The sequence below is a fragment of the Psittacula echo genome (assembly GCF_963264785.1).
Source record: "Psittacula echo genome assembly, chromosome: 3".
NCBI lineage: Eukaryota > Metazoa > Chordata > Aves > Psittaciformes > Psittacidae > Psittacula > Psittacula echo.
Window position 1 is genome coordinate 67,161,295 of NC_137736.1, and position 14,841 is coordinate 67,176,135.

The 14,841-nt window shown below is 37.5% G+C and overlaps 1 protein-coding gene across 1 annotated transcript in view; it reads right to left on the minus strand.

Annotated features, from left to right (window-relative positions):
• The window catches only part of MYO16 (myosin XVI), a gene marked incomplete at both ends in the record, with an annotated part of 311,247 nt that overhangs the window by 162,396 nt on the left and 134,010 nt on the right, over positions 1–14,841 (minus strand). The window contains 2 exon segments of the mRNA XM_080613866.1: positions 2,673–2,778; positions 13,329–13,456. Coding sequence (XP_080469992.1) covers positions 2,673–2,778; positions 13,329–13,456 — 234 coding nt within the window.

Below are 14,841 nucleotides of genomic sequence, written 5' to 3' on the forward strand. Positions count from 1 at the left end.
ACTGAAGCCATATGCCCAGAAGTGAGATGCTTAGAAAAAGATCAGAATCTTGGAAGGCAGTTATGCCTGTAAAGTTACAGTCAGTCAATACTAATAACCAACTAAAGGAACCTACAAGCTTTATGTGATGCCAGAAATGGCATAAACCACTGATTTCAATTAGAACTACTTCAGTGAAAAACTGATGAAAAAAATAGATTCAGACTTTTTTTTATGGCATCTCTCACTAACGCATTTCCATGTTACATCTTCATGGTCACTGCAATTATTTTTAAAAGATAACTTTTAAAAAAGCATTACATATGCCATCTTTATTCCATGTGTTCTCTGTATTTAGCTTTTTTGTGTATAGCTGGTTTCTTACACCCCCTACACCCTGAAGAATTTATTTCAGCACTCTCCTCTTTTGCATCCTAAGATACTGATTTCAGTGTGGCCCAAATACACGATTGTTCTCATGTAACAGTGTTTTGCTGAAGCTCAATGACCTGGCTGGGGGTGGGAGGAGGCTGTGAGGTGACACAGCTAATACGTAGTCACAAAGACAGAAGTTCTAAAAATCAGACCTTTCAGAACTCTTTGTTAAGCCAGCTATTTGTGCAGTAGGTGGCAGCAGAAAGCCAGCCTAGTTTGGTTCCACTCCAGTAGTGTTTGGGATGTATTTGCTCATTAGGCTAATTCAGCACTTGTTTTACCTGTGCAGCTTTATTAGCTTTAACAGTGCTATGCACAACTGCAGCAGGAATGAATCCAGGCTGTTGTGTTCATCAAAATACCTTAAAAGACAATTAACCCAAAATTTCTACTTGATTCCTCAGAGGTAGGATCTGCTACATCTACCTTCACTGTCTGACAGCAGGTGTCATCTATGCTAGATACAAGGGATCTTTCTTAATACACTATAATTCTCCTCCACCTGCACTGCACTGAGTCTCATTGACACGTATGGCTACATCTACACTGTTAAACAAAACAAGACCAGGATCAGGACTCTCTAACTTCAATGTCAAGTGGCATGATAAGGTTCACATCCAGAGATCTAACACCTGGGGGTTTTGCTGAACAAGGGGGCCATACTGCTGTGAATGGTCCCTGGCAGATGCTGTCCTCTGAACTCTGCCCAGGGGACCTGTTGGGGACTTAAACTGTGTCAGAGAGCAGGTTAACAAATGCATATTAGGGACTGTTCTGTTTACTGCATAGATGTAGAGTAGATTAGTCTACAAAGTTAACTAATTTTTTCAATTAGGCCTAATTTTCTCAATTTTCCCACACTGATACCTCTTCTTAATGGAGGACAACAACTTGTTTCATTTGCACTGGATCATGATGACTATCCCTGGGAATTTTGCTCTGGTGAAGACAAGATGGAGCAGAGACAATACTACTTGCCACACCTCCTGATTCCCACTACTGCCATATTAGTATCCAAAGCACACAGTTTTCAGTTGCTTATTCACAAAGTTACTTATTTCCTTAGTTTTACTCATTACTTAATCTGAACTTCAGGAAAGAAAAGGACATGGAAGATCTGACCTGAATTTCGGAGTTCTACTTTGAATAACATCTATGGCCTGATCAGTTCAGAACTGTGTAGGTGGTAAATAAAAATACATAGCAGAAATATGTATCTCTTGTAGATCTGGCTTCTGGGTTTAAAATAAGGTGTACTGTCCCTATAGAACAGTATTATTGCAACACTAGGCTTTAAGATTTAAATCAAAAAAAGTGAAAAAATAACAAGGGTTTTCTTAACATTGTCACGTGAAACCTAGATTAAATGTGTCAGTTTAGTTCATCAATGAATCAGATAACACTGTGCAAAACACTTTAACATAGCAATTGCATGACTCCATGAAGTAAAATAAAGCTACAGCTTATTCAGTCATGGTTTGAGCTGGGATCTCAGATGAGAAGTTTCAGCAGGAAAGGCAATTTTTTGAAAGAACTTGAGTCAGGAATTGAGGATTCAGCATAATTTAAAATGCCAGTATGAACCTTTACAGCTATAACAATGAAACACGAGTTGCAGTGTCTAGTCAAAAGAAACTTTACAATGTACTAGCAGGGAGACACATATATCTGATATGTGAAACAGGTTGTCAGGATTTCAAATATACACACGGCAGAATTTGGTTCTGCTGCTAGAGTCAAATACGACTGAGCAAATATTCAGAACTCTTGCCTATTTCATAAATATATTTAGTATGCAAATACTGGGCTATATAACTGTTCAGATCTTGCAGTTTTCCTGAACTTTCTATTTTCTGTCTTACATTCTATTACATCAGATGCCTCCACAGTTCTTACACTGTACAGAGAAGCATCACCACAGCCATACAGATAAATTTATTTACTTACTGAAGGCGATTAGTATACATTTAGGAGACAGTACCTCACCACACAAGTGTTTCTTATTCACTGAAACACTGCTGTCCAAAGTCACCAAAACATTTATAAATAAAACTGGCCTCCAATTTTCAGACTCCTCCCATCACATCAATGTGAGCTTGATTCTGTTCCCATTCAGGTCAATTCAAGAAAGAAACCTCCTTTGACTTCAGCAGTGAAAGTAAACCCAGATGTCTTTTTCCTTACAGTTCAGATGTCTTTGACTATGCAAGAGGCCACATTTTTTCCTTGTTCTACTCAGTGATCAGAATGCTACTTACATGTTTTATCTTTGTATCAAAGGTATTTTTGCTGGAGCTGGCTCTGCAGATGAGGTGCTTCACTATTTGTTTGCAGGCTTCAGTCTTCCCAGAACCGCTTTCTCCACTAAAAAAATGACAAGGCAAGAAAGAGAGGTGGGAATCACTGTTAGTTTCACATTTGTTATCTATATTCTCTGCTAGCTCTGTTTTAATGGGTTTAAGATACCACAGTCAAACTTTAATTTCAAATAACAGAAGGTTTATGGATGGCAAATAATAAAGAACAGAATGTAGGAGATAGGCTGGCTGACTTTCTATCTTCATGAGGGCTGTCAGAACTGCCAAAGTATATTGTCTTGTACCAAAAGCCATGCCATTCAAATCTAAAGCTTTCAAGCCACTTGGAAGGTATTTATAGCAAAGATTTTATCAACTCCTTTACCTTCTGTCCAGCAAAGTAGCCTGCTTATGCTGCCTAGTTGTCCTTGTAAATGGAGAGATATTACTGTGGTAATGATGGGGTTCAGATGGAAACAAAAGCATAGAATGCAACAGGAAGAAGGGAAAGGAAATAGGAAAGGAACCAGAAGGAAAGAAAAGATGATTGATTTTACAACCTGCCCAGTTTCTGCAGTGCAATACACTCTGACTTCAGTGATCCTGTTTCACTTAATTTCTTGTTCATGACGTGGAATAAACATTCCAAAGAATGAGAATCTCTGAGGGGGGAAATGAGCAAAGAAAACAAGGTAAAAGGCAATATGAACAATGGAGATGGAGGAAACGAGAGAACGGGAATGGAGGAAAGGAGCAAACTTAGTGGTGCACATTAAGCATGGAGAAAGAAGGAAAAGAAACAAAAGAGATAGAAAGGATGAAGCTAGTGAAGCCTGATCAAGAAATTCATGAATTCATTTCCTTGAATTGTAAGAAGTTGTTTTCTTTATAGACAACTGAAACAACCAAAATGTAATTTAATGCTCCTTCATTTATCTGCCTCATCAAGTTTAAGTGGCTGTTTCTACAATAGCCAGCTAGATTTTTCACAAGTACAATTGCCTTGGGCTTGTCAGTTTATTATCTGTATAGTTTAGTTTCTGAATATGAGAGGGCAGCAAAATATAGTATCCGTCTGGCCATTGTTTTAGATATTCAGATCTCACTTCAGAAGAGAAATCAATTAAGTGAAGAAACAAAAGAGGGAAGGACAAAAAGGTCTTCATACGCAGACAGGGATGGGATCTCTGCACTATTTAATCTCATTCAATTCTCATGGGACATATATGCCAATCTGATGAATATCTTATTTGTTCGCCTAGTAAACTGTAGTCTTAGGTAACAAGACAGATGTTCCATTACTATACACGATATGTAAAACTGTTTTTATCTATGTCATTCATGTGTCTATAATGAGCTCAAGTCTGACCCAGAACTACAAACTCCTATTGGTATCAGTAGGAGGTTTGTGGTCCAAGACAGCAAAGGTTTGCAACCTGGATATATATTATGCAAAGACCTCAAATAATAGCTCACAAAGCCATATTTAACCCAGATCTTAGAATGAAAGAGATCATGTGAAAGAAGGTCATTGTCATAGCTAATATTAAACTAGTATCTCTACAGAAGATCTACAGAATTGGCAGGGTGCTCTGTAGGTGTGGTATCCCTTGCTCATATCTTCAGCTTCTGACTTTCTGAAAGAGTTTCAAAAGTCACATGATACTTGAGGTCACCCTCTAAAATCTGCAAGCATCTCTCCCCTTTTAACGATGACTTCACTCTCCAAATGCTAATTGTACCATTGCTGCCTCTGTTCTTATGTAGCATTAGCCTTCTGCTTGTATAATAGTATGTCCGAATTACAAGTTCCTTTGCCTGCTATCAGTGACAGGAACAGAAAAAAGTGAAACAGGACATTAGTCCTGTGATACTCCTCCCCTAGATATTTCACATCCTTGCAAATTACAGATCTTATGCCTATATTACCCCAGAAGTCAGTGAGTTTACAGACAGATATAAAACTATGTTGCACCACCCCTCCTACTGCCCACTCACACAGGCCAGTCTTACTGGCACCTGTGTGTCATGATGATGAAATAATTTTGTCCCTCCACAACATAGTTAATCCAAAATCACAGCTGCAACCTTCTATCGCTATACCACAGGTTACCAACAAGATTAGCTACAAGATTAGGCTCTTTGGTTATTTCAGCTGTTAAGGAACATCTCTGAAGTTAAAACAGCTAGAGCCACTGAGCAGAAGTATTTATATATGTTTGAAAATCAGACCTGAACTAATTCATAGTTTGTAACAGCTCACAGTTTGCCCAATGTGTACAGCCTTTTCTATACTGCAGATAGATATTTCTATGATTCTGAGGTCTGAACAAGACTTGATATTTAACAAATTGTTGTAGCATTTTATATTTTGTTTGTTTAGGCCCAATCTCATCTTATGCTTCTACAGCATAAGGCTCTTCCATGATTATCAGGCTGGAGTTATTCTTCAATAAATCTTTCTCACAATTGGAGAAATTTGGAGGGGGAAGATACACTAAAATAACATTTGACACATTATTACAAAGCAGGCATGCAAACTATAATTAAAAATAGAAAAATGTGAAGAATGCTTCTTACACAAAGGAACTGGAGTGTTCACCATAGGTTTCCCCACTTAATAATTAATTTGCTTCACTTTTCAAATAAAGCTATGCTTTGTTTTTCACTGCAAACTAACTGTGGCCCAGAAAACAGAAGACCATGTCAGTGTATATGAAGTAGACAGTTTCTGTTCCTTCTTGAATATTTCTTCTCAAGATTACTGTTTCCTAAACATTGCAGTGACACAGCTACAAACACTTGACACTCTCAGCTCAGCTGTTAATTTTACAATGCGATATTTTGTCCAGCAGTGTACTGGGAGCTTGATGGGTAAACTAGTTGCTAGAGTACAGTTCATGGGTCAGAATTCACTAGAACTTGGCTGCTGAAAGTGAAACTCAATGTCGCCTACTTGCTCTATGCATTTCACTCCTAGTAGAAATACAGACTGAAGCACTGAGAAAGAAATGCAGTGTTAGGTGAAGTTTTAATTATTGATAACATCGTTTGGAACATTTGGGGCAATAAATGAAAAGTAACTTAGCACCTTGAACCAGATCTTGTTTATTTCATTTCCTTTAAGACTGAGTAAAATTTTTTGTAAAGTTTCCATTGCCCACAATGTCTTTGCTTTAATAATTTAATTCTGTTTAGAAAACAATTCCTCTTCTCCATTTTAAATATTTTTTTTCACCACTATGTTTTTCAAATTGTAATTTACTATATGAACATTGGTTTCTTAGAACTTCTGTCTGGAGGTGAAGGACAAGTTAGAATCACAGCAGAGAAGCATTCGTCCACAACAAAGCTTCCTTAGAAGGCATTACAAAACAGGTGAAGCAAAGAAGGCAAAGAGAATTTGAAATCCTGTGCTCACCATGGGCTTCAGGTGAGTTCCAGTAAGCTTTCTCATTCTGTCTCCCCTTTGGCTTTCTAGCTTTCCTATATAACTACCTGATGGAGGGCCTGGTTCCTACTATTTCTTTATTAGTATTTTGTTAATACAACCTTAACTACAGCTTTAGTCTCCGTATCTTAAAATAATATGAATAGTAGGAAAAAAACCACCCTCTGTTTTGAAATAAAACATTCATAACCATAATTGTTATGAAAAAGTCCAATTTGAAGTATGGAAATAGAAAGACATGAAGCAAAGACCACAAGATGTTCTACAAAGCTGGGGAACTAAAGAAGCTAAACCCTGCAAATCCACTGCACTTGGATTATCATCCAGCTCTTCTGTTATCTTGTGCCGGTCTAACTGGTCACTGGGCCACTCATGCAGTGAGCTCAGAGCTAAGCATGTGCTTGCCAAACTGTCTCACTGTCCCCTTTCAGAATAGCTGTGGTTGGAGTTACAATGACTTAGTGACAGCTTTCCAAAACCACAAAGCCTGTGTGAACGCCCCGGCTCTGAGAACACCATGGCTATTAGTGGCCAGTGTGTTCAAAAGTTACTGGGTGGAGGGTGACTTGGATGTGGAAAGACAGAACCGTCATGCACAGCTAGTTAACAAAGGAAGCTCAGCTAAAATAGTCAGAAAAATAACAAACTCCAGACAAAATTTTAAGAAATAATTCCTGCAAGCACTGAAAAGTACATCTTGCTTACTCTCACTTTCTGCATATTAGCCAGGCTTCTCTATATTTTTATGAACTCAGATAACTGGATCATTATTGTTTGAGCAAGTGTCAATTTCAGTATAAACAAATCCTATAAATCGTCTGTTTATGGAAAAACATAACAAGACATAAAACACGTCAGGAGGAAGGTACCTGCCAGTTCAGACAATAAAAGTGAGAGGGGTTTATTTTCTGTGTTGCATTTCCAATACTGACCAAAGATACCACATTCAGAAGTGCATGAATACTTAACAAAACAAACAAAAAGCTCTATTTCTTCGGTATTTAAATTATAATCAGAAATGCTGGAAAACTTCTGACAGAATTTGTTCAGATAAGATTTCCACCACTTTTAAAGCAAGATTCACATGAACATAGATATATGTGCTATTTTGTATGAACTTCTGAAACCAATCTCTTATTCTAACACCCTAAATGGTGATCATTACTACCTAAAACTTCCATTCTGATAGTATGATATATCCAGGGAAGAGAGAGTAAGCTCACAAATTTTTAGTGGGCCAGAATAATTTCTTCTCAATTTGCAGAGTACGTAGGTGAGCCACTTGGTCTTAATCTATGACTGAGGTTTCAAGATTTAAAAATAAATATGCAAGAAAGACTGCTAAATATAATGTGTACTGTAGTAGCTCACTGCATGTATAATATATTCAATTATAATTAAAAAAAAAAATAGTATTAACTTGAACAGAATGCCTGTGGTGATGCTACCCTGAGGAAATAATAAGCTTTCAAAGGAGTTACACTTTAGAAGACAAGGTGTTGTGGTTTAAGTCCAGGCCATAAATCAGAACCACGCAGTCTACTCCCCCCACCCTCTTTCCTCCTCCTGCTCCAGGAGGGATGAGGAGGAGAATTGAAAGAATGTAACTCCCACGGGTTGAGATAAGAGCAGTCCAGTAACTAAGGTATAACACAAACCACTACTGCTACCATCAACAATGATAATGAGAAGGGAAATAACAAGGGAAGAGAATACAACCTCTCACTACCCGCCGACCAATACCCAGCCTGACCGAGCAGTGCACTAGCCCTTCCAGGTAACTCTCGGTTTACCTCCTGGGCATGACGTGCTGTGGTATGGAATACCTCTTTGGCTAGTTTGGGTCAGGTGTCCTGTCTCTGCTTCCTCCCAGCTTCCCCTCCTCCCTGGCAGAGCATGAGACTCAGAAAGTCCTTGGTCAGACTAAACATTTGAGCAGTAACTAAAAACATCGGTGTTATCAGCGCTGTTCCAAGGCCGAAAGTAAAAACCACAGCGCTGCACCAGCTACTAAGAAGGAGAAAAAAATGACTGCTACTGCTGAACCCAGGACACAAGGATTTTTCTCTGTTCCAGATTATTTGGCTTAAAAATGTGATTTATATCACAACAAAACAATTAGCCATTGATATTCCTGGCTGCTAACATATACAAAATTGTAACATTTCATTTGATATATTAATTATGATTTTTTGATTCACCAAATCAACCATCAGCATCCCATAAACCATTGGCTTGATTGACTAAGGATCCTTAGCTTTTAACAAGCCTATAAACTACACTTAAGCTTCCTAGACAACTTCTCACTTATTTTGTCAGTGCTTAATGCATTTTCACATCCTGAACGGCAGGAGCAAAATGCAGTCAATGGAAGCTAATTACAAAAAGTCTATCTTTTGGCTATATAAGAGCATAACATCATGTTCTTTTATTCTGTAACTTTTTTTTGTAGTTTATATAAAGCCAGCTCTTTGTGTTAAGCATTATGAGTGATCACTGCTTGGTATAAACTAAAAGTAATTCTAAATAACTGGTAGTAAACTTTTAAATAATTTGGCCAAATGCTCTCCTGTTGTAAAACACCAAATTTCAGTGAGTGAACACTTGATCAGATGTCAAGTGACCAGATTAAAAATAAATAAATAAATAAATAAATAAACAAACTTGTAACATGGTAATTTTATGGAGCAAATGAGGATTAAAGATTCAGAAGAGAAGAAAGTAAATAAACAAGTTCTAAAGGTTGATGAAGATGACAGGATTAACATGAATATGGGTACATTTTTTGGTATTCTTTCCAGTCCTTTTAAAAGACCTATGGGTAGCTTGATGCACTCAAAATAAGTCTTTTTTAAAGAAATTACTGTTTATAACATACTCAAACTTTTCAGGAAGAACTAAGGTGAGAGTTACACATACTGTTATCACTTGGCTCTTCTCTGGTAGATAATAGTTAAATTAGATGCATTTTGAGAATTGCACATGAAAAGTAAAATACTGGTATGGCATTAAATCTCACTGCTCCATATCAAATCACAACATGCGCATCAAAACACTAGTCTCTCCTCATGGAAAATCTTTACTATAAAACTGAAGCATAATTATGTTTATAAATTATACTAACAAATTACTTATACTATAAAGTATTATTATCACTGAAAGTAAAGTAGACCTAAACATAAATACAGATTTGAGGGTTTTCCTCTATAACTGCATCATGTTTCACTTGCTAATGACAACAGAAGGCGAAAGTGTGCTCTCAGTGTGCAATTCCAAGTGTGCTCATATGCCAAAATGGCATTATCTTGCATACATCAAGGGAATTTAATTTTGAGATAAGTGCATAGCCACAGGGATAATTTACTTTCACTGGATGTGCTACTAGTAAAAGCAAATAAAATTAACACCCTTCCAATTTGGTGCGGCTATTTTCCTCTTGGCATACCGATACCCCTCATTGTAAGAGCTCTGACTCGGATAGTGTGTCAGGCCAACCATTACAATATTACAGCAAGAGCAAACATGGTATTGGGATTCTAGAAACTATTTAGTCTAAACCAAAACCACTGCAAAAACCGGTGGGCCCTGCCAGCCCTGCTTTGGCAACTCATTGCACTTCTAGGGAATTTGGCTTTGGAATGGATTTCAGTTAAAACAGTTCTTAATGTCACCACCACCCTCGCAGGTATAATTTTGACCACAGAATGAGTGTTCCTCTACCCCAGTTCACCATGCCACTACCTGAACATCTGTGTTGACACAAAGGATGGTGTGAAAATGAGGAAACAAGCGGCCAAAGGTATAAAGGCAAAAGCAATACTAGACAGCTTATTCCAGTGTAACGTTCTCATGGATCTGAGTCCTTTTTACTTGTTTACCCACTGTCTCCTTCATTCTCAACACTTATATGAAATGGCCTTTCTAGCTGCAGAGTGCTTTTCTAAGCCCTCCCATCTTTCATTCAAGCCTGTTATTCCACATTAGAGGGAAGTGTATGTTTCTAACTTTTAAAGTTTGCTACTGTGTGCACTCATTGCACTATATATGCATGCACAGAAAAGTATCCACAACTCAGCTTTGTAACTGAAGGTATTTTGGAGTATTTCAGGACTGCAGAATTGTGGTTATTTAGTTCTTATACAAAATAAAACTGAGATCTTGCAAATTTCTCCACATAACCCTCTTCAAGCAAAAAATTAAAGAAAAGCTGACTGAATGCTATACCACATGCCCTCAGGGCCTACTCCATGCTGTTTATTAGCATAGACGTAAGCGATGAATCATTCCCCCACAGTGGTGGAAAAATCTTCTCTTGTTGATAGCTAATGTTGTTTTACAGCTGAAATAGCAAGAAAGCAGAAATCCATTTTGATCACACACATGCACACACACGTGATCAGGTGATAGCAAGGGGGTAGATGAATAACTTGAGCTACATTATGGATATTTTTCAGATGATTATTGTCATTTCTGTTCTCAAAAAGCCAATGGAAACTTCCTACATCAGCTTTACTTTTCAGACATTAATTATTTAGATTCTAGCAGTGGACTAATATAATGAGAATATCTCATTTTTATTTCCTCTTTATTAACTTCTAAAAGATCCCAGTTACTTTGTTTTCTCATTTAGTCCTAGCAGAAGAAAGTTATTTAAAAAGACCTGTTCCTAGCCGTTTCTGTTGAGCTGGAGCTATACTTATCTCCTATTCTAAATTACCAGATGCTTTCCTTTCAACTTGCATTTTAGCAGTTTTGATCTACTTAATTATCCACATAAGGGATACTTTAGGACAGCATATCTATGAGTTGCCTAGGTGTCTAGATACACAAATGACAAATGCTGATGCTATTGACAGAGCATTCTCTTGTCAAATTCTCTGTCAAGTCACTGATTTATAACAAGCTACAGTGGGCTGGGCAGGGGTGAAGACAGTGGGGCTTAACACATGCCTTGACATCCTCATATGAAATTATGAGTAGCTGTATCAGCATCCCCCAATATCAAAGCATTTATTATTAAGTACCATATTTTTTGTGTACTACTACCAATACTTAACTTGGCACTGGGCCTTTTTCTTGAAGTGTTATTTTCTGCTTCTTTTCTCTCTACACTTACAGTCAATATCACCAATATATTAACCAATTAGCAAGTGTCTCAAATTCCTCCTTTGAAGAAAATGCTGAAAACACTGCCTTAAGATATTTTTTTATCAAAATTATTATACCTCAACAAAAGTTTACCACAAGTTGTTGTGCTAAAAAGTTATTTACCACAAGATAACAGGAACACACAGTAGCAATTTCCTAATATTGCTTGTACCTCTGCTTAAATGTCAATGCTCTCTGGATAAATAAGTAACTATTCCATTCTGATTAGGTTATAAAAAGGTTACCATTTGTTTCAACCAATCATAGAATCATAGAATAGTTAGGGTTGGAAAGGACCTTAAGATCATCTAGTTCCAACCCCCCTGCCATGGGCAGGGACACCCCACACTAAACCGTGTCACCCAAGGCCTCATCCAACCTGGCCTTGAACACCGCCAAGGATGGAGCATTCACAACCTCCCTGGGCAACCCATTCCAGTGCCTCACCACCCTCACAGTAAAGAATTTCTTCCTTATATCCAATCTAAACTTCCCCTGTTTAAGTTTGAACCCATTACCCCTTGTCCTGTCACTACAGTTCCTGATGAAGAGTCCCTCCCCAGCATCCTTGTAGGCCCCCTTCAGATACTGGAAGGCTGCTATGAGGTCTCCACGCAGCCTTCTCTTCTCCAGCCTGAACAGCCCCAACTTTCTCAGCCTCTCTTCATACAGGAGGTGCTCCAGTCCCCTGATCATCCTCGTGGCCCTCCTCTGGACTTGTTCCAACAGTTCCATGTCCTTTTTATCTTCAGGACACCAGAACTGCACACAATACTCCAAGTGAGGTCTCACGAGAGGAGAGCAGAGTAGAGGGGCAGGATCACCTCCTTGACCTGCTGGTCACGCTCCTCTTGATACAGCCCAGGATACAGTTGACAGTTAGTTCCACACATGAATAGTTTATACATTTGTAATTTAGAATTTTTTAAACTATGTTGTTTTATGAACTATGCTTTTAGCGGAAACATTTAATTACGGTATTCATATGTATTTGAAGACTTAATACAGAGAACTTCAATGCTCACTGGAGTCTTGAGTCTTGTCTACATAAACAGAATGCAATACAAATGGATTGTATTTATGTGTTCATTTTAACTACTGTAACTTTAAAGCAGCATTTTTAGCTGCTTTTGATTATCATATCCTCAACATTTCATATTATTAAATTTTCTTATAATTAGAGGTAGCTCAAGAGCAATTACAACATTTATCAAATGAATAAGCCTTTACTCCTGGCCGTAGCAAAATCAACCTGTTGGGTTTTTTTTTCTTCCTGTCTCCCATGAAGTTCTGCAAAACCTTGCCAATATTTCAGAGAACAGCAATCGTGAAAGTGACAAGACTGAGTAACAAATTTCTTTGAGCAACTATTTCAAATCCACCAGACTCATTGCTTTCAGGTAGGGTGGAAGAAGAAAAAGGAGTAAGAGATTTGGGGTGGAAAGTTCCAAGTGAAATCAAAATTTGTCCTGGCATATTTGGGTTTCACTGGAGATTTCTCATACATTTATTCACAGTCTTGAAGTTATTTATCCTTGAAGCAATACTGTGAATAAAGGAACTGGTTGAAGTCCTTTTTGAAGTTGGAAAGCTTAATAAGCTCATGGCCACATAAACATGTGAGGCAGAGCAGATGCTCCAATACAGGTGCCCCAATACAGAGGTTTATAATCTAGTCAAGCACTTCCCATTTTTATTGTTATGAGATTCTATTTCTAATACTGATCCATACAACAGCAGGCACGCATAGCAATTTTGAATTCTTTACTATTAACTCTTTGTTCCTAATTAGATGCAGCTCCATAGAGTGGCGATTCCTCAAGAGAATTTATGAACTTCAGAAGTAATTAAACCTTTTTCAGTTCTATGTTGCTCTGATGTATATGGTACAAAGATCAGTACACAGAAAGAAATCAACTGGAGGAAAAAATAAAATTAAAATCTTAACTGCTGAGGCCCAGGGGAAACAGCTGAAAGGCAGGAGTTACAAATTAGTTAATAGAAAGATAAATTTTCACCTGAGGATAAAGCTCTGAGGACGTTGCTCCTTGAATAGCATGTGGTAAGCTCTTTCAGCACAGGAAAATATATGTGGGGGAAGTGAGGAACACAATTTTCCAGAGTTACTTAAATAAAGCTGAGTGACCTGAAAAATTGCAGAAAATTAACACGATCAATACATTTCAAACTAATTATATTTCACCCTCCTAATCCTGGGCCTTTTGTAAAGCTCACTAAGCGTTATGAACAGAATCTCTGCATGTGTATAAGTAGTACCATTATAGTATCTATGAAGATTTTAATTAAATAAAAAAGAGCTGTAAGCATAGATCTAATTATCTAATGAAGATATAACATAAACATAACTAGAGGGCTCAACAATACTGGTCTGTGCACTGAGTAAAACGAAACCTAGTTAAGTTACTTGTTTATACCTCATGTTTATAGTTCTTCAGTGTCTTAACTTCAAAAGCATTTATTATATGTCAGAGCAGTTTCCCACAAATAAGCTTCCAGCAATGCAGAACTCTTGTGGTATACATAGGGGACAACATGTACACTCCTTAAAGCTTTCGTATGAGTAGAAATTATAATCTGCTACTTAAAACCCTAATTTTTTTCTGAGGTTATCTTGATGTTCTTCGAGCTCATATCAAGTAGATTTTAGAAAAATTATATAAATTCCTAATATCTACAATTCTGCTTTTTCAGAATAAATACATATAGTAAAGAAAATACAGACTGTGATTTAGGTAAGATTATGAGCAGAAACACCACACCATTTTACAAATATTTTACCTACCTTTTTATATGGCTTTTTTCAGACCTTTTCTGGGTTTTAGAAAATTAACACAGGCTCTACAGAAACCCATGGTTGCTGGGGGGCAACTGGAACACTACAAAGTATTTAGAATTACACTGGTTGCTATCACTTGACCAAATCACTTCCTTTCCATCATGTCTTGTTTACTGTAACTATTCTAACATCCTTTCCACTACAGTGCCATCACGTATTTGCTCCTTTCTCCAAACTAATGAGGTGCCTATCACTCCTTCCTGTCCCATGCCTGTCATTTATTTAGATATTAAACTATTGAATCTTGAGGCATCTACAATGATGTGACTGAATGAATCCTCCACAGTACATCCCTTTTCTCATTCAGGTCTTTGAGCTACTCGACTAAACAAGATTAAATACACACCAATTCTCAAGAAACCATTTGGCATATCACAAATAAGAAAGAAAAACCTTCACACACTTAATGCTAATTACATATTGTTGCAAAAGCTTTGCATGCTTAGATATTTGCCTGTCTACCAACTTCAAGCCTGTATTTGCCCTAACTGGACACAAGTAAATTCTGCACAAATGTAACAAAGCAGGATGACCATAACACAAGCACCTCTACCAACAGTTACTTTTGAAGTGACATCTGCGCTGTCCTGGTAGAATAGTGCTACTGTAATGTATAGTGTAGTAGTACACTCTATTTATGTGTAAAAATGCGTTAATATTATCACCTTGCAACT